Source organism: Symphalangus syndactylus, chromosome 5, assembly GCF_028878055.3.
Source record: "Symphalangus syndactylus isolate Jambi chromosome 5, NHGRI_mSymSyn1-v2.1_pri, whole genome shotgun sequence".
NCBI lineage: Eukaryota > Metazoa > Chordata > Mammalia > Primates > Hylobatidae > Symphalangus > Symphalangus syndactylus.
In genome coordinates, this window is record NC_072427.2 from 81,636,124 (window position 1) to 81,664,118 (window position 27,995).

General features: G+C 44.6%; 1 protein-coding gene and 1 pseudogene across 9 annotated transcripts in view; both read left to right on the forward strand.

The window, feature by feature from the left end:
* The first annotated feature begins 246 nt into the window (after positions 1-246).
* Positions 247-27,995, forward strand: part of AMN1 (antagonist of mitotic exit network 1 homolog) — a 78,224-nt gene continuing 50,475 nt past the window's right edge. For 2 of the 9 annotated variants that reach the window (XM_063639225.1, XM_055280109.2), the window contains exon 1: positions 12,144-12,275. In XM_063639225.1, the coding sequence (XP_063495295.1) occupies positions 12,238-12,275 (38 nt within the window). In that variant the 5' untranslated portion in view covers positions 12,144-12,237. Of the gene's footprint in view, positions 635-12,140; positions 12,276-12,300; positions 12,780-22,802; positions 22,942-27,904; positions 27,973-27,995 lie in introns of those variants that run through there. The other 7 variants (XM_063639226.1, XM_063639224.1, XM_055280106.2 and 4 more) reach the window with 7 other exon arrangements.
* The window catches only part of LOC129483144 (stathmin-like), a 211,625-nt pseudogene continuing 209,709 nt past the window's right edge, over positions 26,080-27,995 (forward strand).

Sequence of the window (27,995 nt, forward strand, 5' to 3'; positions counted from 1 at the left end):
GGAGGGTAGTGAGTAACGTCCATCTGCCACAAATGTAGGGGCTGCAAGCCTCGAGGATTAACTCCATAATGGGGAACAGGTTGCAGTTGAGGGCAGGTGGAGCAATGCTTCACAATAGCACGAGCAGCTTCACGAGTGATTTTGAACTGCAATCGTAAACTGTGAGCATTTTGATGATGTATGGCATGGGAATTAGCTGCTCGCTGGACAGCATTTTCCATGAGAAAACAAAGTTTATCAGCAGCTGCATTTCCGGCAGACAACGGTCCAGGCAACAGAGAATGACTCCGAATATGTGCTACAAAATAGGCAGCGGTACGCGGTCGACATGATTGTAGAAGTGAAAGTAACTGGTAAAGTTCATCATCAAGCAAGGAAGAAATAGTAGCAGATTCGATATGAGTGCTACTGCGAAAAACCCACTCACTGTCAGTATAGATGTTAGTGGGCTCAGAGGGGAACATTTGTAAGGCTTGGCACACGGCAAAAAGTTCAACTCGCTGCGGAGAAGAATAAGTAGTGGGAAACCGAAAAGGACGGTTGTCAGCGATGACGGCTGCAACACCTGTTTTTGAACCATCGGTGAGCATGGGCTAATGGTTGATGACAACGATGAAGAGGAAGAACAAATGAAGTACGCTGAAAAAAGGTTAACAATTTATGTTTAGGGTAACGAGTGGACAATTGTCCAGTAAAATTGCTAAGTGCTATTTGCCAAGGAAGGTTGAATTGATAAAGAGAAACGATTTGCTGTTGAGTAAAGGGAACAGTGAGGATATCAGGGTCTTTTCCATATATCTGATGAGATCTCTTGCGGCCGGCCATGATAAGTTGACTCACTAATTCTGCATAAGGCTGGATAGTCTTGTGACGGGTGGAGGGCAGATGTAACCACTCTAAAGGGGAGTGTTGCCAAAACACCGCTGTGGGATATAGGTGAGGGGTAAGAATTAACAGAAGCAGAGGTTGAGTGTAATCTATGCGAGAAACATGAGCTTGCTGAATTGCGGACTCTACGAGTTGTAAGGCTAGTTTTGCTTCTGGAGTAAGAGTTCGGGGAGAAGTGGGATCACTGCTTCCTCTTAGAATATTGAACAAGGGTAATAAGTCAGCAGTAGTAAGGGACAGAAAAGGTCGAACCCAGTTTATGTCGCCAAGCAATTTTTGAAAATCATTGAGTGTTTGCAATTTGGAGAGGTTAAATTGTATCTTTTGAGGAGAAACAGTGGTTTCTGCAATTTTTTGACCAAGATAAATAAGAGGAAAGGTTTGCCGGATTTTTTCCTCTGCTATTTGCAGACCAAAGGTAGGCAAATGCTGCTGTAAAAATAATAAGGCTTGTCGCAATTCTGCGAAAACCTCTCCTGCAATTAAAATGTCATCCATGTAATGTAAGCAATAAATGTGAGGAAACTGAGCCCTAAAAGATTGTAAAGCCATGGTCACATATTTTTGACATAAAGTAGGGCTATTAGCCATGCCTTGAGGCAAGACCTTCCACTGATACCTAGCCATTGGCTGTTGAAAATTAATAGAGGGTAGGCTAAAAGCAAATCGAACTTTATCACTGAATGGAGAGGAATTGTAAAAAAGCAGTCCTTAAGATCTATGACAAAAGCTGGCCAATTTTTTGGTATAGCTGTAGCAGAGGGAAGGCCAGGTTGCAATGCCCCCATGGGTAACATAGTGGCATTTACGGCCCGCAAATCCTGTAGTAACCTCCATTTTCCGGATTTCTTTTTAATAACAAATATTGGTGTATTCCAAGGGCTAGTAGATGGTTCAATATGACCAGCAAGGAGCTGCTCCTGAATTAATTGAGTGGCTGCCAATAACTTCTCCTGAGTTAAAGGCCACTGATCCACCCAAACAGGTTCATTAGATTTCCACTGAATAGCATCTGCAGTTAAGGGGGCAGCTAGGATCAGTGGCCTTGGGGAAAACCCAAACCATGTCGATCATTTTTTGGTGTAACTTGTACTGGAGCAAGAATGCCAGTGTTATGTTTTCCTAATCCTTGGTTGGGGAGCAGTCCCTGCTGGAGCAACTGTTGGGACACAATGGGGTTTGGACTAAACAAATAAACGCCCATTTGTTGTAACACATCACGTCCCCATAAATTACAAGGTAAGTGGGGTAACACATAGGGTTGAAATTTTCCCTGGTGACCTTCTTGGTCAGTCCAAGTTAATATTTGTGCACTTTGCTGGGGGTTTTGAGACATTCCAATACCTTGTAGATGAGTTATAGAGGCAGTAAGAGGCCATGAAGCGGGCCAAAATTGTAAACTGAATACAGAAACATCTGCTCCAGTATCAATTAAGCCTGAAAAAGTCTTTCCTTCTATTTGAAGTTGCAGGGTAGGTCTCTCGGCATCAACAGCCTGCAGCCAGTAGACATCAGAGGAACCAAAACCGCGACTGCCACGCGCAGTAGAGGAAGCTGTTTGCCCTATTTGAGAAACATAGGGTAGAAGTAGAAGTTGGGCCACACGCTGACCTTTAGATACAGTGACCACAGCTTGAGAGGTGGAAGCCATAACTTGAAGCTCCCCAGTATAGTCAGAGTCAATTATTCCAGGATAGGCAATTAACCCCTTAAAGAGGACACTGCTTCTTCCAATAATCAACCCAACAGTCTCCTTAGGGAGAGGCCCAAACACTCCTGTAGGAATGCGCTGCGGACCCATTTCAGGTGTTAGTATGTAGCTGGAGGTGGCACACAAGTCCAATCCTGCTGACCCTGGGGTGGCTCGCGAAAGGGATTGGAGGGACTCATGGAGGTCACTGGAGGGACTGTCTGAAGGGCCCCTATTGTTTGTCGGGCCCGGGGAGAGACCCACTTCTGGTTTCCCTGAGGGGAAAGAGGGTTGCCTTGAGAATCAGTACGAGACCTACATTCATTCATCCAATGAAACCCACGTTGGCATCGAGGGCACAAGGAAGTAGGTCGAGCCTTAGGTGACTTCCCTGAACTTGTGGGCATGTGGCGGCATTGGTTCTTAAAATGTCCTGGTTTACCACCATTAAAACAAGTTTGATTACCTCCCTTGTTTTGAAGCCGCTTATTTTGGCCCCTACCCTGCACCTGCAAATAAATCTGAAAAACAGGAACTCCTTTCATAGCTGCAGCATAAGCCACACCTTGACTAAAAGCAGGACCAATTTCAGAACATAAGCGAATATAATCTTCCAGAGTCCCATTTTTCTTGTATGGGCGAATAGCGGCTTGACAAGCACCATTCGCATTTTCAAAAGCAAGTTGCTTTACAGTAACAGTACCTGTCTCAGAGTCACTAATCACTCGGCCTACTGCTCGTAATAACCAAGAGACAAAGTTCTGATAAGGCTCGTCAGGTCCCTGGCGAATTTTTGTAAGTTCCTCTGTGCGTTTGGAAGATGGCAATTTCTTCCAGGCAGAGAGAGCAATATTAGATACTTGATCATAAATCCATCTTTCCCAACCAATTTGATTAGCAGTATCTGAAAAGTTAGCTAAGCCAGTGAGCATTTCATAAGTAACCTGATTACCCGCCAAGCGATTACGGCGAGAAATTTCCTCAGCTTTTTCCAAAAATTCAGTTTTCCACAACAAGTAGTTACCCCCGTCTAGGCAGGCTTTTGCTATGCCCTTCCAATCATTAGGAGGTAAAGCATCCTCTGACAAAGTTTCCACCATGGCTAAAGTAAAGGGTGCTGTAGTTCCATATTGAACCACAGCAGCCTTAAGGTCCTTTAAAGTCTTAAAAGGCAGAGGCTCATGATATTGCTGATTTGTCTGTGGGTCAAGCCTGACAGGGAAAGCATGAAAACCCTCAAGAGTCTCCCCCGACATACGAGCTTGATGAAGAGCCCCTTCAAGGGGAGACATAACAGTTGCAGGCAAGGTGCTCAATTTTAAGGGAGGCAAGCAAGCATTAGGAGCCCCAGGGGGCTTTTTAATAAAGGTAGCTGCAAAAGCACATACCAGGGCCTCTTCATCTTCCCCTGGTGAAAGCAGAGGTGAAGCAGGAGAAGTAGGCAATGGTAATTTTTCAGTCTCCTCACAAGGCAATTTCTCATCTCTTGGAGACAGTTGATGACAAACAACCAACTTTTCCTCAGGCATGATAGGGGCAGAAGGTTCCCCACAGGATGTAGTCCCAAGGGGCTTGTAAGCCTCAGGGCAAGGCACAAGGGACTCCTGGACCAGGTTAAAAAGCCCAAAGGTATCTACAGGAATTCCATTAGGGCCATGCAGAGTATAATGCTTCCGCAGGCCTTCCCCCACCTTTGACCAGGTATCCATGTTAATAGTGCCTTCCTCAGGGAACCAAGGACATGCCTCTTGTACTGTCTCCAAGAATTTTTCTAACTGCTTAGTTTTTATAGAAGCCCCACGGGCATGCATCATAGATTGCAACACTTGAATGTAAAGAGCTCGTTCCTTGGAACCAGAATGTCCCATTTTTACTCCTAATGTATGACTATGTGCCCACAACTGTTTATACTCACAACTTCTGCAGAACTTACCAGAACTGGGCGTTCCTCTCACAGTATTTCTCGGGTCCCTGTTTGGGCGCCACCTCTAGCGGTCCGGCCGCAGGGGTTATTCAGGGATGCACCGAGAAGTAGTGAGGAGAATGATGAAAAAAAGACACAGAGAAGCGGGATTAGGAGGGACGGTCCCCTGATAGGGAAGCAACTCAAGCTCTGGTTTATTCAGTGCTTTTATACATGCCAGGGGTCAAAAGTCCACACAATAATTGTTTTTGTCTTCAATTGATGCGGCCTCCGCAGTCTGTCCTGTGCTAACCATTAACTATGAAAAGCCATTCACAGCGCTTCACTGATCTGGTAAGAACAGGAAGCTACCCATGACAGGATCTTCAGCGGTCAGGTCTTTGCCATGCCACCTACTTCCCTGTCTGCAGGCTTTGCCAATGCGTGGGAATGTGAATTTGGCTCCCCACAGTGCTGGGATTACAGGCATGAGTCACTGCGCCCAGCTGGTTTTTTGGTTTTTTTTTTTGAGATGGAGTCTGGCTCTGTCGCCCAGGCTAGAGTGCAGTGGCACCATCTCAGCTTACTACAACTTCTGCCTCTGAGGTTGAAGAGATTCTTGTGTCTCAGCCTTCTGAGTGGCTGGGATTACAGGCACCTGCCACCACACACCAAGCTAAATTTTGTATTTTTAGTAGAGATGGGGTTTTGCCATGTTGGCCAGGCTGGTCTCAAACTCCTGACCTCAAGTGATCCACCCACCTCAGCCTCCCAAAGTGCTAGGATTACAGGCGTGAGCCACCAGGCCTGGCCCAAAGACAGTTTTTTTTTTTTTTTTTTTTTTTTTAGACGGAGTCTCGCTCTGTCGCCCAGGCTGGGGTGCAGTGGCGCAATCTCGGCTCACTGCAAGCTCCGCCTCCCGGGTTCACGCCATTCTCCTGCCTCAGCCTCTCCGAGTAGCTGGGACTACAGGCGCCCGCCACCACGCCCGGCTAATTTTTTTTTTGTATTTTTAGTAGAGACAGGGTTTCACCGTGGTCTCGATCTCGTGACCTCGTGATCCGCCCGCCTCGGCCTCCCAAAGTGCTGGGATTACAAGCGTGAGCCACCGCGCCCGGCCTTCAAAGACAGTTTTTTGATCGTTAAGGTTTTACCTGATTTGGGCCCAGGCTCAGCCAATCCCATTTCCTCCTACTCCCTCCTCCATTCAGCCACACTGACCTCCTTCTGTCCTTCAAATGATACCAAGCACATTTTTACTTCAGTGTCTTTCTTTTCCCCCGTCTCTAAATCTCTGCATAGCTGCCTCCTTTTTAATCCTCAGATCTCAGCAAAAGTGTCACAGCGTTAGAGAAGCCTTCCCTGACCACCTGAGCAAAAGTAAATCTCTCTCTTTCTCTCAATCCATCCTTCCCATCTTGTTCTTTATAGTTCGTATCTCCACATGCTGTTTTGTTTGTGTGCTTTTCTATCTCTCACACTAGAATGTAAGCTCCTAGAGGACATATTCATGTACTGATACATCCCACCTGGTACGTAACAGGTATTAAATATTTGTTTGAATGAATGTAAGTAATGGGGTTTGAAAGTCTGAATATCTGACAGAAATACCAGGCATTTGATTCCATTGCAATGACCAGTAATTGTGAGTTAGGAATTATATAACTTTCTAAAAATAAAAATAACAAGTGAAGCTAATCAAAAAAAGACAGTGGTTTAAGCTGTCATTGCACTGGCTCCCAGCATCTTAGTGAAAGACCACAACTGTCATCCCTCTCACTGTTATGAAATTATAATAGGCTGGGCATGGTGGCTCACGCCTGTAATCCCAGCACTTTGGGAGGCTGAGGCGGGAGGATCACCTGAGGTCAGGAGTTGGAGACCAGCCTGGCCAACATGGTGAAACCCCATCTCCACTAAAAACACACAAAAAATAGCTGGGCTTTGTGGCCGGCTCCTATAATCCCAGCTACTTGGGAGGCTGAGGCAGGAGAATCGCTTGAACCCAGGAGGTGGAGATAGATTGCAGTGAGCCAAGATCACGCCACTGCACTCCAGCCTGGGTGAGAGCGTGAGACTGTCTCAAAAAAAAAAAGAAAGGAAACTATAATAATTATTATTTTGGCTCAGATGAAGCTATTCTTATTAATTTTCAAAATGTTTTTGATATTTAATAGCTTTACCAAAAAAATCAGTCATCTGTTGATGAGTTACATATTTTCCAATTTCTCTCCTTCTCTACTTTGGGTTCTGAGAAGCTGACTTTTATCGACCACATAAACGGGGATGCTTTGAGCTCTAACTTCTGGTTGGCTGAAGCAATGACAGCCAACAGCAGGACATCAAAAAGGGGATGAAGAATGGAGCTTGAAGGGTATTCCTGTAGCCCCTTCCTGGCTGGATCACAACAGGCTGGCTAGGTTGCCTTATCAGACTGAAACCGCCTTTGCAAAATTATCACTGAGACAGTGAAAGAGATCTAACTTAACCGACTCCATCTTGCTTCTAACCTCCTTGTTCATTCCTGGGCATAGGCTGAACTAACTTTGAGAGAAACTTATAGTTTAAAACAAAGATGATAACAGCCCTTTCCCAAAGCAGACCTCCTTCTTGGCTGGGGACTAGATTCCCTTTGTAGGACTAACATTAGCTACAAGATTAGAAATTATGGTTTAAGAGTCATGCAACTGGAGGCTTCAAGATTTTCTTCAAATATCTCAGTGCTTGAGATATTTTGCAGACCCTGCAATTGCTGGATCAGCTGGCACCGCCCAGATGGATAAACTGGCTAATCTGATCTTGTGGCTCTCACCCAGGAAGTGACTCAGCACAAGAAGACAGCTTCAACTCCCTATGATTTCATTTCCGACCTAACCAATCAGCACTCCTGTGTCACTGGCTTCCCCCAACCCACTAATTTGTCCTTAAAGATTCTGCTCCTGGCTGGGCGCGGTGGCTCACATCTGTAATCCCAGCACTTTTGGAGGCTGAGGTGGGTCAGGAGTTCAAGACCAGCCTGACCAACATAGTGAAACCCCGTCTCTATTAAAAATACAAAATTAGCCGGGTGTGGTGGCACATGCCTGTAATCTCAGTTACTTGGGAGGCTGAGGCAGGAGAATCACTTGAACCCAGGAGGCAGAGGTTGCAGTGAGCCAAGACAGCACGACTGCACTCCAGCCTAGGTGACAGAGCAAGACTCTGAAAAAAAACACAAACAAAAAAAAACTCTGCTCCCCAAATGCTTCGGGAGACTGATTTGATAATAATAAAACTGTCTCCCGCACAGCTGGCTTTGTGTGAATTACTCTTTCTCTATTGCAATTCCCCCGTCTTGATGAATCAGCTCTTTCTAGGCAGGGGGCAAGGTGAACCCCTTGGGTGGTTACAAATTCAAAGGCCACAGTTCCTTTCAGGTGGCTTCACCTGTGGTCACTCTGGCAAGGTTTTGGTTTTGCCCTCCAGGACTAGAAGAGGTAAGGGCTTCCTGCTATTGTAGCGCTACAGTACTGAACTACCCTTACCCTTTCTCTGCCCTAACTCTGTCCACACCTTTGGGAACAGCTCATTTATTAACATCTCCTTGCTTCTCCTGTTTGAACTTGCCCAACTCTTAACCTGCTTGGATCCTGAGTCATCCATTGTATGACTCAGACTCCCGAGAATTTGAAAGTCACAGATCTCTAACCTAGAAAGAAATTAAAGCAAGTGTTTCTAGCCAATGGGAAATCTTAACAATGTATAACAATCCATGAGCATGGGCACTGTTATTTCCAATTTGAAGTGTGATATTATAAAACAAGCTATGAAAAGAAACTAAATAAAAAGAGCATGTGTTATTTTCTCAAAGGACACCTTGAGAGTTAAGAGCAATCCTATTTGAAAATAACCTACACATGGTAGGATAATAAAGTAGGGGCTCACCTAGCTTAGCTCCATTCTGTTCCTGTGAAAGCACACATTCATATAAATAAGATATACTTGTTTTATATATATTTATTATATTTTAAAACATGGGTCCACATACAGCTCATATATTACATTATGAATTAACAGCATGATTTAAGAAAAGTAATTTTGTTAATTATTTTTATAAAACAAACCCAGAGGCTGGGCGTGGTGGCTCACGCCTGTAATCCCAGCACTTTGGGAGGTCGAGGTGGGTGGATCACAAGGTCAGGAGTTCGAGACCAGCCTGGCCAATATGGTGAAACCTCGTCTCTACTAAAAATACAAAAAAAATTAGCCAGGCATGGTGGTACATGCCTGTAATCCCAGTTACTTGGGAGGCTGAGGCAGGAGAATTGCTTGAATCCGGGAGGCAGAGGTTGCAGTGAGCAGAGATCGCGCCACTGCACTCCAGCCTGGGTGACAGAGCGAGATTCCGTCTCAAAAAAGATAAATAAATAAATAAAACAAACCCAGAGCAACAATCTATGATAACGTTTACTTTGTATGGTAGCTATGGTAGGAAGTGGAGGAGATTCTGAGCTAGAAACTATATTAAAGTGGGCACAGCAAACAGAGAGGAGAAAAGGAAAATATCTTGCCCTTAGCCTAGCCCTGCCTACAAATCACTCACGATACATGAGAAAAGACTTTCATTCCCAATAACTTTGCATTCAAAGATAAACCATGAATAGCGGGAACCTCCTAAAAGCCTTGACTAACAGGAAATCCTAAAAGCTTTGCCTCCAGAGATAAGCCACAAAAACAAGAACATCCTGTTTTCCTTACCAAAAAACAGGAACATCTTGTTCTTATCCAATTGGAATGAACTGCCATATCTGAGCTATAAATATCTGCCATTTCATCTGAGCTATAAATTCCTCTATTCTATTTAGCGAGCCACTCTCTGAAAGTCTGATTTTCTTGAACTGCAAGTGAAAATGTCTCTCTGTGCTCATATTTGTCTTTGAATTTTATTTTGACAAAGGGTTCCTGAACTGATTTTGGGGGGGAGAATCCTGAAGTTGGACGCACCCAGGGCTGGCTTCATGGGTGGGCAAAATGTGCAGTCACACAGGCTCCACGCTGGGTTTAGTGCTCTGCTTTCACCATCTTAAAATTCGTAATTTTTTTGTTTTTGAGGCAGAGTCTCACTCTTGTTGCCCAGGCTGGAGTACAGTGGTGCGATCTCGGCTCACTGCAACCTCTGCCTCCTGGGTTCAAGTGATTCTCCTGCCTCAGCCTCCTGAGTAGCTGGGATTACAGGCATCTGCCACCACACCCAGCGAATTTTTTTGTACTTTTAGTAGAGACGGAGTTTTGCCATATTGTCCAGGCTGGTCTCGAACTCCTAACCTCAGGTGATCCGCCCACCTCGGTCTCCCAAAGTGCTGGGATTATAGGTGTGAGGCTTGTGCATTTTAGCTTTCTAGATCAGGTGAGGGCACATGGGCAAATGGCTCAAGGGTGAAATCCAGTCCACTGTCTGTTTTTGCATAGCTTGCAAATTAAGGATGGCTTTTACATTCTTCAGTGGCTGAAAAAGATCAAAAGATGAGTATTTCATGACAGTTGAAAATTACATAAAATTCAAACTTCAGTGTTTAGGATAAGGTTTTATTGGAACACAGACCCACCCATTCATACTGTATATGGCTAATTTTAAGCTACAAGTTGAATAGCTGTGACCAAGCCAGCATGGCCCACAAAACCTAAAATATTTCTTGTTTGGCTCTGCGAAGCTAAAAGACAACAAAGAAAGATTTCTCCAAAGATACTGAGTTTCTTTGGGAGTGAACAAAAAGAATTATAATCCAAGATGTACAGCTATGGCAAGCCACAGGTCTGGAGAAGGGAAGAATAGGGGGAAGATTTTACTGGTAAAGGAGAGAAGTTCACATAAACGTCTTGGAAACAAAGTTGATTGGTTCCTGAGGCTCAAATCAAGAATTGGAGTCCGTTCATTGGTGGAGGTGCTGCTGCTGGGCCAAACGCCCTTTCGACAGTATCTTATCTGAACTGCTGCAGTTTTAAAGAATATTTAGCAATAAATCTTGTCATAGAAATGTGCGCATATTTGCAAAACGAGCAACTTGTGCAAAACATTTAAATGCATGAAAGATGTGCAGAAATTGTGGGTTTTTTGGTTTATTTTTTAAAGTCTTTGAGGCAGTTCTTTCTTTTTTTTTTTTTGAGACGGGGTCTTGCTCTGTCGCCCCAGGCTGGAGTGCAGTGGCACGATCTCGGCTCACTACAACCTCCTCTGGGTTCAAGCGATTCTCCTGCCTCAGCCTCCTTAGTAGCTGGGATTACAGGCGCCCGCCACCACACTCGGCTTTTTTTTTTTTTTTTTTTTTTTTTTATGTATTTTTAGTAGAGACGGGGGTTTCACCACGTTGGCCAGGCTGATCTCAAACTCCTGACCTCGTGATCTGCCCGCCTCAGCCTCCCAAAGTACTAGGATTACAGTTGTGAGCCACCGCGTCCGGCCTTTAGACAGTTCTTATCTCAGACATATGAGCATGAGTTCCCTTCCTTTCTGGTCTCTGAGCTCCAATTTGTCTGGGTCTGACAATAGTTACCTATCCTGGAATCTGCAACTTTCAGAGCACTTTATGGAAAAAGTCGGCCAATCCCTGCCCTACATTCACTCTTGATCACTCTCCAGTGTAGCCATCCCAAACTACCTGCAGACCATCCTTTTATCTCTGATCTGTATCCCACCCCCCCAACCATGGGTGCTTCCATAGAACTAACCCCATCTAAGCATTTAACAGTTATTCTAATTGCCTTTTTACTTGTCTGACCCAAGTGTTCGCCACTCAATCCTCAGCACCCAGCACGATCCCTAGCCCTCGTTCAAAGCTTAATAAATACATGTTGATTGAACGTGCAGCATCCTGAACAGGCGAACAGCAGTGGGTTCCAACTTTCAAGCAGCTTAAAAAAGGAACCCAGCATATAAACAACAGATTAATCTACAAGGAAGAATGAGGGGGTTGGGGGGAGCACTAAAAAGCAGCAAGTACTCTGCAGCAGAACCAAAGAGAAAATTCTACCTAAAGGTGCCCTTTCTTCGGGATCCTTCCTAATTTGAATACAGGTTCCCTTCTCCTCCATGACGAAATTCTTAGTGAGGTTACTTGTTGGTACGCAGTGTCCTCATCTGTAAAATAAGGCTAAATAATTACGACTTCACCGGATTATAATCAATATGGTTAAGTATTGAACTAAGGCATAGAAAGCACGTAGCTCAGTGCACGCTTCCTAGAAGCGCTCAGCAAACTCGGATCCTCTAACACGCTCCGTTTGATGTTAATGGAGTCCGTATCCGAGCGGGTCTCCAGTGCGCATCGCCAAGGGTATGGCCCAGCATCCAACGCATCCTTTTAGTAAAAGCAGCGAATTCTCAGCGCTCCCTTCGCCCCAGGAGAGTTCTCGGCTCGCGGCATCGCGGCGGGGCTGCGCGCTGGGCTGAACTCCCGAGAAACCTCCTGCAGCTGAACCCGAGCAGACGCCCGCCGGGTGAAAGAACTACAACTCCCGTCACGTCGCGTTCGAGTTTAGGGCCTCTTTATGTTTTATCACACCCGGCCTCTTCCGCGCAAACCCTCAGTGGCTCCGCCCCAAGGGGGGGCTCTCTTCTTTCCTTGTGGAGTCCGAAGCGTGGCCACGCCCCGGTCACCGGAAAATCCGTGTGACGTCACAAAAAACCTACGCGTCGCGCGGTGGGCGGGAGTTGGCGGACGGTCCCTGGCTGGGTTCAGGAGGCCCCGGGACCGCGGAAGAGGTTTCAGACGCTGCAGCGATGCCTCGCCCACGGCGGGTCAGTCAGCTCCTGGATCTGTGAGTCTGCCCTGTCCCGCCTCCCTTCGCGCCGCCCCAGCACCTCCTCCAAACAGCCGGGCCCTGCGCTGCTCTTCCTCCCCGCCCCTTTCCCACCCCCCCCGACCTCTGAAGAGGCCCCGCGTGTGTTTCTGTCCCTGGGTTCCTGATCTGTCGTTTCCTGGCTGAGGACAGTTGTGCCAAGGGGGTCTCTTGGCGGGCTTGCGCCTCCGACACTCCGCTGCGCGATGAGCGCCCCTTCCTCAGTCAGCCCTGACAGCCCGGCGCCCCGGCTGTTGCCGGCAGTGGCCTCTCTCTTAGCAGCTAAAAGCCTTGGTAGAAAAAAACACGACACTAGATGAGGTTCTCAAAAGCTTCTAGCAGAATCCCACCCCTGCAACTGGAATAAACATCGACAGACCCTGGGATAAACGTAGCAAAGTGGTTAAGACCACGGATCCCTGGCTGAGATTGCTGGGTTCAGCCCCCGGCTCTGCCATTCACCAGCCACGTGACCATGGACGGGTAACGTAACCTCTCCCTGTGCCCAGGTTCTTTATCTATAAAATTTCTGTGATAATAGCACCCATCACATGGAGTTGTCCTGAGGGATACATTTAACACATGCAAAACCCTTATAAGGATGCCCAGCAAATAATAAACACCACTAAGTGTTACTATTATTTCCTACCAGAAATGGTACGGAAATGGAAGTTACAAGGGCAATTGCGTCTCTCCAGGAGCTTTCAGTCCGTTAATATTGCCATGTAAAAAATAGACATCTTAAGGATAAGGAGAACAATCTCCTTAATCTACGGAAGGCTTTCTAAAACAATGGCATCTGATATTTTACATTAAACTTGGGAGGCCAAGGTGGGAGAATTGCTTGAGCTTAGGAGTTCGAGACTAGCCTGGGCAACGTGGCGAAACCCCGCCTCTACTAAAGATACAAAAATTAGCTGGGCACGGTGGTTCACGCTTGTAATCCCAGCACTTGGGGAGGCCGAGGCGCTTGAGATCAGGAGAGTTGGAGACCAGCCTAGCTAACATGGCAAAACCGCGGCATGTACTAAAAATACAAAAATTAGCCAGGAGTAGTGGTGGCGCCGGTAGTCCCAGCTACTCCGGAGGCTGAGGCAGGAGAATCGCCTCAACCCAGGAGGCAGAGGTTGCAGTGAGCTCAGATCGCGCCACTACACTCCAGCCTGGACGACAGAGCGAGACTGTCTCAAAAAAATAAAATAAATAAATAACTGTAATATATGTAGAATAATATCACAAGCGGGAGATTAACAAACTTTTGAAATTTCTAATAAGGAAAAGAATAGAAGAAAGCTTTGTCAAGGGGGTTATTTTTGAACATTGGTAGTATCTGACAGTTGCAAATGGGAGGAAATGCATCGGAGAGAGTGCCGCGCGGTGGCTCACGCTTGTAATCCCAGCACTTTGGGAGGCCGAGGCGGGCGGATCACGAGGTCAGGAGATCGAGACCACGGTGAAACCCTGTCTCTACTAAAAATACAAAAAAAAAAAAAATTAGCCGGGCGTGGTGGCGGGCGCCTGTAGTCCCAGCTACTCGGAGAGGCTGAGGCAGGAGAATGGCGTGAACCCGGGAGGCGGAGCTTGCAATGAGCCGAGATTGCGCCACTGCACTCCAGCCTGGGCGACAGAGCAAGACTCCGTCTCAAAAAAAAAAAAAAAAAAGAGTAAAGGTTCGACAGGCAGGAAAGGTAGAAATATGAGAGAAGACCAGAAAGTAGCACTCCAGTGTGAATGGAAGATACAATATGAATAGCATAGTAGTGAGACATAAAGCCAAGTCACTGGGAGTAGAATCTTAGGGACCAGGATGAAGTAAGAGCATTTCCCCTTTTAGTCATGCGGAGCTATCAAAGGTTTTAGAACTGTACGGTGAGCAGAGAGAGATTTGAATTAGGCAGAAATTGGAAATAGGGAGACACTTAGAAGACTGTTACAAAATCTTAAGAGGTGAAGAGCCCAAACCAGGAGACACGTGAAGATGTTCTTTGCAGAATTATTTCTGGTGGCATGAAGCTGGAATGGGAGAGTTACCATGGTGGCTCACACCTGTAACCCCAACACTTTGGGACCCTGAGGAGGGTGGATTGCGTGAGGCCAGGAGTTGGAGACCAGCCTAGGCAACATGGCAAAACCATGTCTCTACCAAAAATAAAAAGTTAGCCAATCTCATAAACTGGCCTCAAAATAAATAAATAAATAAATGAAAGAAAAGCAAAGGATGGATATTCACATGGACAGAACTTTAAAACACAGTGCTTAGTGAAAAAAAGAGGAAACGGACTAGCAATGTTAAGAAAAATTCTTCAGAACTTGGGGCTAAGACAAAGGGATGACTACATGATCTTCATTGTCATGCTAGAGTGTGGTCCCTATGTAAAGGTCCATATTTGCCCTTTGTACCCTTCTGGGACAAGGTACAGTCTGAGACTGTCAGCTGGTCAGTAACAAAGTTACTGGTTTGTAACAAAGTAAGAAGCTCGAGCCAGACTAGTAATTAACTGTGTCACTAAGCACACTATTTAGTCCAGCTGATGAGGCTTTCTCCATGAAGGAAACAGGGCTTGGTTTATGCTCTTGCATAAATTCCCTATCTCCTCACTGATCAGCACTTTAACACTGCCTTAGAGAATCCTTTGGATCTGGGACATGAATAGTTTTGAACAGAGGGACCATGGAAAGAGAAGAATTAGAAATTACTCTTTTAGCTGGGTGCCGTGGCTCACGCCTGTAATCCCAGCACTTTGGAAGGCCGAGGCAGGTGGATCACCTGAGGTCGGGAGTCGAGACTAGCCTGACCAACATGGAGAAACCCTGTCTCTACTAAAAATACAAAATTAGCCGGCCGTGGTGGTGCATGCCTGTAATCCCAGCTCCTTGGGAGGCTGAGGTGGGAGAATCGCTTGAACCTGGGAGGCAGAGGTTGCGGTGAGCCGAGATTGCGCCATTGCACTCCAGTTTGGGCAACAAGAGCGAAACTCTGTCTCAAAAAAAAAAAAAGAAATTACTCTTAGTTTTTAGCTTCATTGACAGGTAGAATGGTGATTAGACTATTATGGAGGAAGAAGTGTCTTACGGGGAAAATGAATCAGAGTATCCAGTAGAAATATCAAGCAGGCAGTTAGAATATAATTTTGAATCTGAAAGAAAGATCAAGGATTAGGCTGGGCGCAGTGGCTCACGCCTGTAATCCCAACACTTTGGGAGGCCGAGAGAGGCGAATCACTTGAGGTCAGGAGTTCGAGACAAGCCTAGCCAACATGGTGAAACCCTATCTCTACCAAAAATACAAAAAAAAGTTAACCGGGCGTGGTGGTGCACACCTGTATTCCCAGCTACTTGGGAGGCTGAGGCAGAAGAATTGCTTGAACCCAGGAGGCGGAGCTTGCAGTGAGCCAAGATGGTACTACTGCACTCCAGCCTGGGCAACAGAGTGAGAATCCATCTCTAAATAAATAAATACATAAATACATAAATAAAATGAAGAGAGATCAAGGACTGAAACTAAGATTGGGGGTATAACTTTTTAGATGATAGGAAGCCGTGGTTAAGTTTAAAAGAGGGCGATAGAGAGAAAAAAAAGAAAATCAAGGACAAAATTTTATGTAACACTTACATTAGAAGCAGTCCATGTTGCCAAAACTCTTTTATTTGTTAGATCAATTCACCATATGATGAATTGGCCAAATAGTAATAGGTTGTTTCTTTTAAGTATAAAATGTAGAGTAACTAATACTGGTTGGGATATCCACCCGTCTCCCCAATTGTTTTACAGCTTTTAAAGATTTTAAGTTTTAGCTGACTTGTTTTCATTTTGTCTTCAAAAATGAGACTGCCTGTGCCAACTGTGGGGCCTGAGAATCAACATCACTTATGTCAACCTAACTTTTTGCTCTAGGAAATCTTTGCAAATCAGTTTATCTAAATAAACAGCTATCAGGACAAACATTTTGATTTTGAGGACAAACATTATGTTTATTTGGACAGATTGCTCATCAAGGCTGGCTTCTCGTGTCCATCCGTTTTAAACTACTAAGTCACAAACTTTGCCTAATCCTTACCTATTCACCACTGTAGGGGGAGAACCACCCACTTAAACTGGTGGCGTTTATATCCCAGAACCTTATGTGTATATATATATATATATATATATGTATATATACTCTTGCCTAACTTTCCTCTGTTGAAATGCTACCAAAACCCCATCAAGATGATCTCCCTTGCTGTAGTAAATGTAATATATGATTTGACAAATTTAATCAATTTGTTTGACCAGCAGGATTTCTGGATGGGCTTTGTGGCCATTTAATAGTCCTCCCAGAATTTTAAGAACTATTTGATTTGTTTCTGTCCCAACTCCCTGCTATTGCAGCTGGAGGGAACTGGAGCAGAAAGAGGAAACCCTTTACTTTGGGAAACACATGGTACAGCGTCTGCACTGCTGAGCTCAGAGAAGAGCATACTAAAGGGCTAAGATGAAAAAGACTGAGAGAAAAAGGTGGCGGTGGGGGGCAGAGAGCCATGTTGTAGGAAAAAGGTTACGTATTGAAATATACCTGAAATCTGCATAAAGCAAAATACAGTAGTCTCTCCTTATCTGCTGTTTTGTTTTGGCAGTTTCAGGTACCTGCAGTCAACCATGGTAAAAAAAAAAAAAAATATATATATATATATATATATATATATAAAATGGAAAATTCTAGAAAGAAACAATTCATAAATTTTAAATTGTGTACCATTTTGAGTAGCATGATGAAATCTCATGCCACCCTGCCCTGTCTGCCCAGGATGTGAATTCTGCCTTCGTTCAGCATATCCATGCTGTCCATGCTGTCCATTTATTAGCCTTCTCGGCTACCAGAGCTATTGTCGCAGGGCTACTGCATTCACATAACCCTGATATTACTTAATAATTGCACCAGAGCACAAGAGTACTGATGCTAGCATATTGTTACATGTATTTTTTATTTTTCCACCCAATCCCCGCAGATATTGTTATAACTGTTCTATTTTATTGTTGTTGTTCATCTCTTACTGTGCCTAATTTATGTATTAAACTTTACCACAGGTATGTATGCATAGTAAATGCAGGGTATATATAGGATTTAGGATTCAGTACTATCCATGATTTCAGGTGTCCACTGGGAGTCTTAGAATGTATTTCCCATGGATAAGGGGGATCTGCTATATAACAGGAGTGATTGTCAGTCACTTCAAATGCTTTACTTTTCTCTGATCCCCTACTCACAGAGGTCACGTGCAAGAGGAACAAGAGCACTTTTACAAAGTTACACAGACTTACCTTGTTTCCTTGCTTGACTGGTGTGGGTCACTCTAGGGGTACTTGGTGAGCAGTATCCTCAAACAAGTGGTAGTTATCTTCGTTATCTAGGGCAGGAGTTGGTAAACTTTCTGTGAAGGGCCAGATAGTAATATTTTCAGCGTTGTGGGCTACACATCGTCTGACACAGTTACTCAGTTCTGCCATTGTAGAACACAAGCGGCCACAGACGACACATAAAGAAATGGCAGCAGCCTGAGGATGATAAGGGGTATGAAATATCTGTTGAATACCTTGACTGTTGGCTCATTATTGAGCAACCTTTGCAGTAAAAGACCTATCATTGTCAGAGTGAAAGTGGTCTGCTTTGGGAGGCCGAGGCGGGTGGATCACGAGGTCAGGAGATCGAGACCATCCTGGCTAACATGGTGAAACCCGGTCTCTTCTAAAAATACAAAAAATTAGCCAGGCATAGTGGCAGGCGCCTGTAGTCCCAGCTACTCGGGAGGCTGAGGCAGGAGAATGGCCTGAACCCAGGAGGTGGAGCTTGCAGTGAGCCGAGATCTCAGTGGTCTGGAAAACCAAAAACATAACACACTTTGATCAGTGTGGCTGGAGTTGGTTGATCAGACTGAAACCATGAAACCATAACCTGAAAAAATGTCAACAACTGTAACACATTAACACTAGCCCCAGGGGTGGTGTGTGTGTGTGCGTGTGTGTGCGTGTGTGTGTGTGTGTGTGTCAGTCAAAGGCCGTGTTCCAATAAAATTTGATTTCTTTTTTGTTTTTTGAGATGAGATCTCACTCTGTTGCCCGGGCTGGAGTGCAGTGGCCCGATCTCAGCTAACTGCAACCTCCGCTTCCCAGGTTCAAGTGATTCTCCTGCCTCAGCCTCCCAAGTAGCTGGGATTACAGGCATGCACTACCATGCCTGGCTAATTTTTTGTATTTTTAGTAGAGACAGGGTCTCACCAGCTTGGCCAGCCTGGTCTTGAGCTCTTGACTTCAAGTGACCTGCCCGCCTCAGCCTCCCAAAGTGCTGGGATTACAGGTGTGAGGCCACCTTGCCAGGTGTAAAACTTGATTTCTAAAAACCAGCAGCTGGCCAGGTTTGTCCCACAGGTCATAGTTTGCTGACCCCTGATCCAGGTTTCGGTACAACAAGAGAATCCAGGTGGCTGAACCAGAATTAAGCTTGAATTTCCTAAGTTCCCTTTTGCCAGACTGCCACCCAGAGAAGGTACCAACCAGGCTGGCTTGGAGTCATTGTTTCGAGAAAGCAAGCAGCACGTCATGCCCAGGAATTGTCAGAGTGGAATCCCAGAATTTCAGACTAAGTCTAGCGAACCCTCCCCTTTTCATCCTGATCATTATATAGGAGGTGGCCAGGAGACTATGAACCCTTTCAGGGTGCCTTTTTTGTGACCAAACTACCTTACTAAGATGCATAGACCAGGAGAGTGTGAAGGAGGTAGAGTCAGAAATTTCTTTTAGTGGATTTTTTTAAAGTCTGTTTTACTTCTTGTTGGAGCCAACAGCCTAAGGATGATAAGGGGTGTGAAATATCCATTGAATACCTTGACTATTGGCTCATTGGTGAGCAACCTCTGGCTGTAAAAGACATGTCATTGTCAGAGTGAAAGTGGTCTGGAAAACCAAAAACATAACACATTTTGATCAGTGTGACTGGAGTTGGTTGAACAGACTGGAACAATGAAACCATAACCCAAAAAAATGTCAACAACTGTAACACATTAACAATAGCCCCAGGTGTGTGTGTGTGTGTGTGTGTGTGTGTGTAAGGCAACTTGTCAGAAGTAAGAGGGACCACACCCCATGCAATACGGTCTATTTCACTGAGACAAAACAGGTTGACTTTTGAAAGGAAGCACAAGACCAGCATGCAATGGTAGCGTCAGATACATGTAATCTTTACTTTGTTCCTAGGCCATGATGGCAGATGTTGTTGCTATGTGCTGTGTGTTGTTGCAGTGTGCACACTGCTGATCCTGGCAGCAGTGGCAGCAGTCTGGATGGTGTATACTTGATTAGCAGCGTCATTGCAGTCTATTCCATTAGAGAATGAGCCATTACCATGGACATCTGTCTGATTCTCAGCTGTGATTTGTTTTCACAGTTCACAGTCCTAAAGAGGAGTGTCTGTAATCCGCTAGTTTGTTTTCTTCCAAGTGGCAGACCAGGTAACATTGTCAACAGCCCAAGAGTCAGTAAAGATATAATATGCCTTGACCAAGGAGGTGTTGTTTGTTGACTAAGACGGATATTGGCAAACTTTGTAGGCTCCACCTACAGTGTCACTTTAGCCTGTCTTCCCCACTGAGGACTTTACCCAGACCCCATCAGTTGCATTTAGTTGCCTTTTTCCCCTACGGGATCAGAGACCAAGGAGCTTAATGTGTGCCCAAGTTATGAATTATAGCAACAGCCAACAGGAGACTGCTGTTCACCAGCTGGAAGTGTGGGGAATGCAGAGTGGCAGGGAGGCTGGCTCACAGGGAATGCCGAGGGTGGTGAGGATGATACCTCCCTCTTGCTGTCCACTCCTGTATTGATGCCACCCCAGTATTGATGCCACCCCAGTATTGATGCCACCCCAGTATTGATGCCTGTGCATCAGATACCCAGCTTCCTCCCCTGGGCACCTCCCACTGAGCATCCAAGCCCAGAAGTCCTTCTTTTTCTGCCCCAGTGGAAACCACTACATTTTGGCCGGGCGCGGTGGCTCACGCCTGTAATCCCAGCACTTTGGGAGGCCGAGGCGGGCGGATCATGAGGTCAGGAGATCGAGACCATCCTGGCTAACACGGTGAAACCCCATCTCTACTAAAAAATACAAAAAAATTAGCCGGGCGAGGTGGTGGGCGCCTGTAGTTCCAGCTACGCGGGAGGCTGAGGCAGGAGAATGCCGTGAACCCCGGGGGACGGAGCCTGCAGTGAGCCGAGATCGCGCCACTGCACTCCAGCCTGGGTGAAAGGGCGAGACTCCTTCTCAAAAAAAAAAAAAAAAAAAAAACCACTACATTTTACTCCACAGTCCTTGATAATTTTGGCCACCCGTATGCCCAGCACCCCATCATCCTCACCAATCAAATGAGACTGTGGCAGGAGCCAGATATATAAGCAGCTGGCTTTGCACTGTTAGGCAAAGCTCTGCATTCACTTTTGTTTTGAGAGACTGCTCACCTGTGGCTCAACCAAATAAACGAGGCTGGTCTCAAACTCCTGGACTCAAGAGATATTCCCACGTTGGCTTCCAAAGTGCTGGGATTATAGATGTGAGCCACTACACTTGGCCTACAATTCTGCTACAATTTGACTTCTAAGCATATACTCAATTGAATTGAAACTGGGTACTCAAATACTTGTATATGAATGTTTATAGCAGCATTATTCACATTAGCCAAAGGTGGGAAAACCCAGACAGATGTCCATCAATTGATGAATCAATAAACAAAATGTGGTATATTTGTATAGTTGAATGTTATTCAGCTGTAAAAAGGAATGAAATACTCATACATACTACAGTGTGGATGAACCTTGAAAACATGATGTTAATTGGAGGAAGCCAGACACGGAGGCCACATGTTGTATAAATCCAGATAAATCAATAGTGACAGGAAGCAAATTGGTGGTTCTGAGGTATTACAACCCATAATTGGTATTTGTGAGAAAAAGGAGGAATGGGGATTGACTTTTTTTTTTTTTTTTTTTTGGAGACAGAGTTTCACTCTTGTTGTCCAGGCTGGAGTGCAGTGGCACAATCTCAGCTCACTGAAACCTCCTCCTCCATGGTTCAAGCCATTTTCCTACCTCAGCCTCCCAAGTAGCTGGGATTACAGGTGCCCGCCACCACACCCGGCTAATTTTGTATTTTTAGTAGAGATGGGGTTACACCATGTTGGTCAGGCTGGTCTCGAACTCCTGACCTCAGATGATCCACCTGCCTCAGCCTCCCAAAGTACTGGGATTACAGGCGGGAGGAGCCACCACACCCAGCAGGGACTGATTTCTTTTTTTTTTTTTTTGAGATGGAGTCTTGCTCTGTCCCCCAGGCTGGAGTGCAGTGGCGCAATCTCGGCTCACTGCAAGCTCTGCCTCCTGGGTTCACGCCATTCTCCTGCCTCAGCCTCCCGAGTACCTGGGACTACAGGCGCCCGCCACCACGCCCGGCTAATTTTTTGTATTTTTAATAGAGATGGGGTTTCACCGTGTTAGCCAGGATGGTCTCCTGACCTCGTGATCTGCCCGCCTCGGCCTCCCAAAATGCTGGGATTACAGGCGTGAGCCACCGCGCCCGGCGCTGATTTCTTAATAGAGATAAGTTTTCTTTTGGGCTGGTGAAAATGTTTTAGAACTACATACAGGTGGTAGCTGTACAACATTGTAAATGTACAAAATGACACTGAAGTGTACACTGTAAAATGATTAATTTCATATTATCTTTTATCTCAACTTTTTAAAAGAAAAAAGAAGTAAAGCAATGTATATTGACAATGTCAAATGACAACAGAATGGAAAAATTAAATGTAGTATATTCACACAATGAAATATATGTATACACACATAAATGTATCATCTATCTATTATAACATGTATTGAGAACGAAATGAACTGTGGCTGCATGCAACCACTTGAATAAATTGCACAAACATAAGGTTCCATTGTATAACTATACTGTAATTCATTCTATTTACTGTGGATGGTAATTTGAGTTGTTTTTAGTTTTCTCTGTTACAAACAGTGCTGCTGTGAGTTTTGTTGTCTACATCTTCTGACTCAAAAGTGCAAGGTTTTCCAGGGTTGATACCTACAACTGGAACTGCTAGATCTTAGGATCTATACATCTTTAGCTTTACTAGATAAGGCCAAACAGTTTTTCAAGATGGTTGTACCAAATTACATGCCTACTCTCAATGTTTGAGAGTTCCTGTTGACTACCATCTTGACCAACATTTGATGTTCTCCACACCTTTCTGAAGTCTTTGAAGTCTCTAAAGAGATATGGAGGCTTGATAAAATGCTACATAAGTTCTTACAATCACTAGATCTACCGTGAGCAGTACAAATAACATATTTTGTATTCCAGAACAAATATAATAATTTTATGTGTATATAATTGTATATATTTTTACTTCCCTAACAAAATGTCTAACCTTTTCTCTACATTTTTGAAATTTCTGAAAAATTTGCATTTCTGATCCTAGTGATGCTTAGGAAAGATTTTATATCATTAAAAAGAAATTGGGAGGTCACTTCCAAGATGGCTAAATAGGAACAGCTCCAGTCTACAGCTCCCAGCGAGATCGACGCAGAAGATGGGCGATTTCTGCATTTCCAACTGAGGTACCTGGTTCATCTCATTGGGACTGGTTGAACAGTGACTGCAGCCCATGGAGGGCAAGCTGAAGTAACTGCAGCTGGTTGAACAGTGACTGCAGCCCAGGGCAGGGCGTCGCCTCACCTGGGTGCAAGGGGTTGGGGGATTTCCCTTTCCTAGCCAAGGGAAGCTCTGAGTGACTGTACCTGGAGGAACGGTACACTTCTGCCCAAATACTGCACTTTTCCCACGGGCTTCCCAATCGGCAGACCAGGAGGCTGCCTCCTGTGCCTGGCTCAGCAGGTCCCATGCCCATGGAGCCTTGCTTGCTGCTAGTGCAGCAGTCTGAGATCGACCTGGGATGTGGGAGCTTGGCGTGGGGAGGGGCGTCTGCCATTGCTGAGGCTTGAGGAGGGGGTTCTATGCTCACAGTGGAAACAAAGTGGCAAGGAAGCTCAAACTGGGCGGAGCCCACCACAGCTCAGCAAGGCCTCTGGATTCCACCTCTGAGGGCAGGGCATATCTGAACAAAAGGCAGCAGACAGCTTCTTTTTTTTTTTTTTTTTTGTGAGACAGAATCTTGCTCTGTCACCCAGGCTGGAATGCAGTGGCACGATCTCCGCTCACTGCAAGCTCCACCTCCCGGGTTCACGCCTTTCTCCAGGCAGCAGACAGCTTCTATGGAATGAAATGTCCCTGCCTGACAGCTCTAAAGAGAGCAGTGGTTCTCCCAGCACAGCGTTTGAGCTCCGATAACGGACAGACTGCCTCCTCAAGTGGGTCCCTGACCCCTGTGTAGCCTGACTGGGAGACACCTCCCAGTAGGGGCCGACAGACAGCTCATACAGGTGGGTGCCCCTCTGGAACAAAGCTTCCAGAGGAAGGACCCAGCAGCAATATTTGCTGTTCTGCAGCCTCCACTGGTGATACCCAGGCAAACAGGGTCTGGAGTGGACCTCCAGTAAACTCCAACAGACCTGCAGCTGAGGAGCCTGTCTGTTAGAAGGAAAACTAACAAACAGAAAGGAATAGCATCAACATCAACAAAAAGGACATCCACACCAAAACCCCATCCATAGGTCACCAACATCGAAGACCAAAGGTAGATAAAACCACAAAGATGGGGAGAAACCAGAGCCAGAAAGCCTGAAAATTCCAAAAACCAGAACGCCTCTTCTCCAAAGGAACACAGCTCCTCGCCAGCAAGGGAACAAAACTGGACAGAGAATGAGTTTGACGAGTTGACAGAAGTAGGCTTCAGAAGGTTGGTAATAACAAACTTCTCTGAGCTAAAGAAGCGTGTTCTAACCCAACACAAGGAAGCTAAGAACCTTGATAAAAGGTTACAGGAACTGCTAACTAGAATAACCAGTTTAGAGAAGAACATAAATGACCTGATGGAGCTGAAAAACACAGCATGAGAACTTCATGAAGCATATACAATATCAGTAGCCGAATTGATCAAGCGGAAGAAAGAATAGCAGAGATTGAAGATCAACTTACTGAAATAAGTGCAAAGACAAGATTAGAGAAAAAAAGAAGGAAAACGAACAAAGCCTCCAAGAAATATGGGACTATGTGAAAAGACCAAACCTACGATTGATTGGTGTACCTGAAAGTGATAGAGAGAATGGAACCACGTTGGAAAACACACTTCAGGATATTATGCGGGAGAACTTCCCCAACCTAGCAAGACAGGCCAACATTCAAATTCAGGTTGAACAATGAGAACACATGGACACAGGGAGGGAAACATCACACACCGAGGCCTGTCGGGGGGCTGGGGGCAAGGGGAGGGAGAGCATTAGGACAAATACCTAATGCACGCAGGGCTTAAAACCTAGATGACAGGTTGATAGGGGCAGCAAACCACCATGGCACATGTGTACCTATGTAACAAACCTGAACATGTATCTGTACATGTTCTGTACATGTATCTCAGAACTTAAAGTAAAATAAAAAAAAAAGTTAACTATAAACCTTAGTTACCAAGAAATCCCAGTTTCTGATACTGCCTCTTGTGAATTAAATTACACTGTTACACTGAATTAAATTAGACTGTAGACAGATTAGAAGGTACCACGGAAGAGTCTTGAATTAAAACAAGTTTAAAGTAGCTTGACACTAGAGAAGAATTTATCTAATCTTTCTTCATAAAGAATGTGTTTATTCAGGAATACCATTTGACCCAGCAATCCCATTACTGGGTATATACCCAAGGGAATATAAATTATTCTATTACAATGAATGTTTGTTTATTGCACACATATGTTTATTGCAGCACTATTCACAATAGCAAAGACATGGAACCAACTCAAATGCTCATCAATGATAGACTGGATAAAGAAAATGTGGTACATATACACCGTGGAATACTATGCAGCCATAAAAAGAAATGAAATCATGTCCTTTGCAGGGACATGGATGAAGCTAGAAGACATCATCCTCAGCAAACTAACACAGGAACAGAAAACCAAACAACGCATGTCATAAGTGGGAGCTGAATGATGGGAACACATGGACACAGCATGGGGAACACACACTCCGGGGCCTGTGGTGGAGGGGAGCAAGGGGAGGGATAGCATCAGGACAAACAGACAATGCATGTGGGGCTTAATACCTAGGTGAATATCCCGGAACTTAAAATAAAAATGTAAAAAAAAAATCAGTTCCTGGTGGTTTGTAGGTCAAAAAGTAAAAGTGAAACAATAAACTTAGTGAATTCTTCTAGAAGAAAACATAGGAGAATATCTTCATGAACTTAGGACAGGGAAGGTTTATAAACAGGACAAAAAAATCACCTCCTTTAATGGAAAACACTGATAAATTGGACTATATTAGAATGTACTTCTCTTCAGCAAAAGACATGATTAAGAAAGTGGACGGCCGGGCGCGGTGGCTCACGCTTGTAATCCCAGCACTTTGGGAGGCCGAGGCGGGCGGATCACGAGGTCAGGAGATCGAGACCACGGTGAAACCCCGTCTCTACTAAAAATACAAAAAATTAGCCGGGCGTGGTGGCGGGCGCCTGTAGTCCCAGCTACTCGGAGAGGCTGAGGCAGGAGAATGGCATGAACCCGGGAGGCGGAGCTTGCAGTGAGCCGAGATCACGCCACTGCACTCCAGCCTGGGCGACAGAGCGAGACTCCGTCTCAAAAAAAAAAAAAAAAAAAGAAAGTGGAAAGGCAATCCACAGAATAGGGGAATACATGTGCAACATATATAACAAACAGAAGGTTCATATCCAGCCTATAACAGGAATTCCTATATATCAGTAAGAAACATAATTAACCCAAAATGAAAGAGGGCAAAATACTTGAGTAGATACTCCACAAAAGAGGATATCCAACCAGACAATAAAAAGATGAATGTGTACCCTTATTAATCAGAGATTGCAATTTAATGCCACATTGCATTGCTATTATATACCTACTAAAATGACTAAAATTTAAAAGATTAACAATGCCACATGTTGGCATGGATATGGACCGCAAGAATGCTCATTCACCAATGGTAGGATTGTGATTGGGTACAACCACTTTGAAAAACTGGCATTAAGCTAAACATATGCCTACCCTGTGAGCCAGCAGTTCCACTGCTAGATACATATACTCAGTTGATACGTGTATACCAAAAGACACGTCTAAGAATATTCATATTGATATTCATAATAATAAAGAGTTATAAACAACCCAACTGTATATTCACTGTAGAATAAATTGGTCAAACAACAGAATATTATACATTAGTGAAAATGGAAATGAATAATCTATAGCTACATGCAACAATGCAGATAAATTTCACGAACATAATGTTGAGCAAAAGAAACGAAGGGAAAATGATGGAGCAATACTGAAATCAAACAGAATAGTCTCTAAAGTGAAAAACATGAATATGGATAAAGAGAGACATTACTTAATGATAAAAGGAATATTCCACAAGAAAATACCATGAATTTGCAACTAACACCCGTCTTACAAAAAGGAAACCTGTCATGTAGTTTAGTCAAATTTAGTCACATTAGTTAATAAACTACTCTTACATTTTATAAATACAGAAAACAGCTCAGAGTGTGGTCAGGTGGCTCAGACCTAACAGAGGTTTCCTTATCCCAGTGGATTTTGTAGAGTACACTGCCAATCTCTTGTCTGTCATTCGTCATGGCTTCTTCTGATATCGGGGTGAAAGCACTGGAGAAGTGTGCCTCAGGCTAGGCTTCTGAGCTGATTCTCAGACACCATGAAAAGAATCCATCCCAGAGTTCCTTATTTCCCCTCCAAAGAAGAAAGCCCTTTCCCTGGAGGAAATTCAAAATAAATCAGAAGCTTCAGAAGAAAGACACAAGCCCTGCGAAGCTGAGATCTTGAAGCAGCTTGCTGAAAAATGAGAGCAGGAGAAAGAAGTGCTTCAGAAATCAATAAAAGGACAGCTTCAGTGAAACAGCAGAAGAGAAACTGGCCCACAAAATGGAAGCTAACAAGGAGAACAAGAAGGCGCAAATGACTACCACACTGAAGTGTTTGCAGAGAAAGATAAGCACATTGAAGAAATGCGGAAGAGCAAAGAATCCAGAGATCCTGGTGATGAGGCTGAAGCTGACTAATTTGTTCTAAGAACTGACTTTCTCCCCACTCTTCTTCCTAAATATCCAGACTATACTGGCCAGTGTCATTTTATTTTTTGCTCCTGACAAATATTCTAGAAGCTGATGTAGGACTAGATGGGTAAATCCAGACCGTACGATGTTGTTTTAGGAGCTAAAGGGAAGAAACTGGAAGAGTTTTACTCTTTTTCTAAAATGTTGGTCTTTCTAACATAGCTGTTTTTCTCGTTGCATCTTTACTACTTCAGTGCACTTGGGTTAATGGCTAGTACTGTACTGGCTTGGTGAAACATATTTGTGAAAAGAGTATGTAGTGCCTTCTTTTGAACTGTTTGATACTGAATATTTGTTCATTTTTAATCCCAATTGTGTCCTAATTTTACCAGATGCTACTGGACTTGAATGGTTAATAAAATTGCAGTGTTGTTGGTGGCAGTGACTTCTTTCTATTCAGGTAATAAATTAAAAAGATCCTCC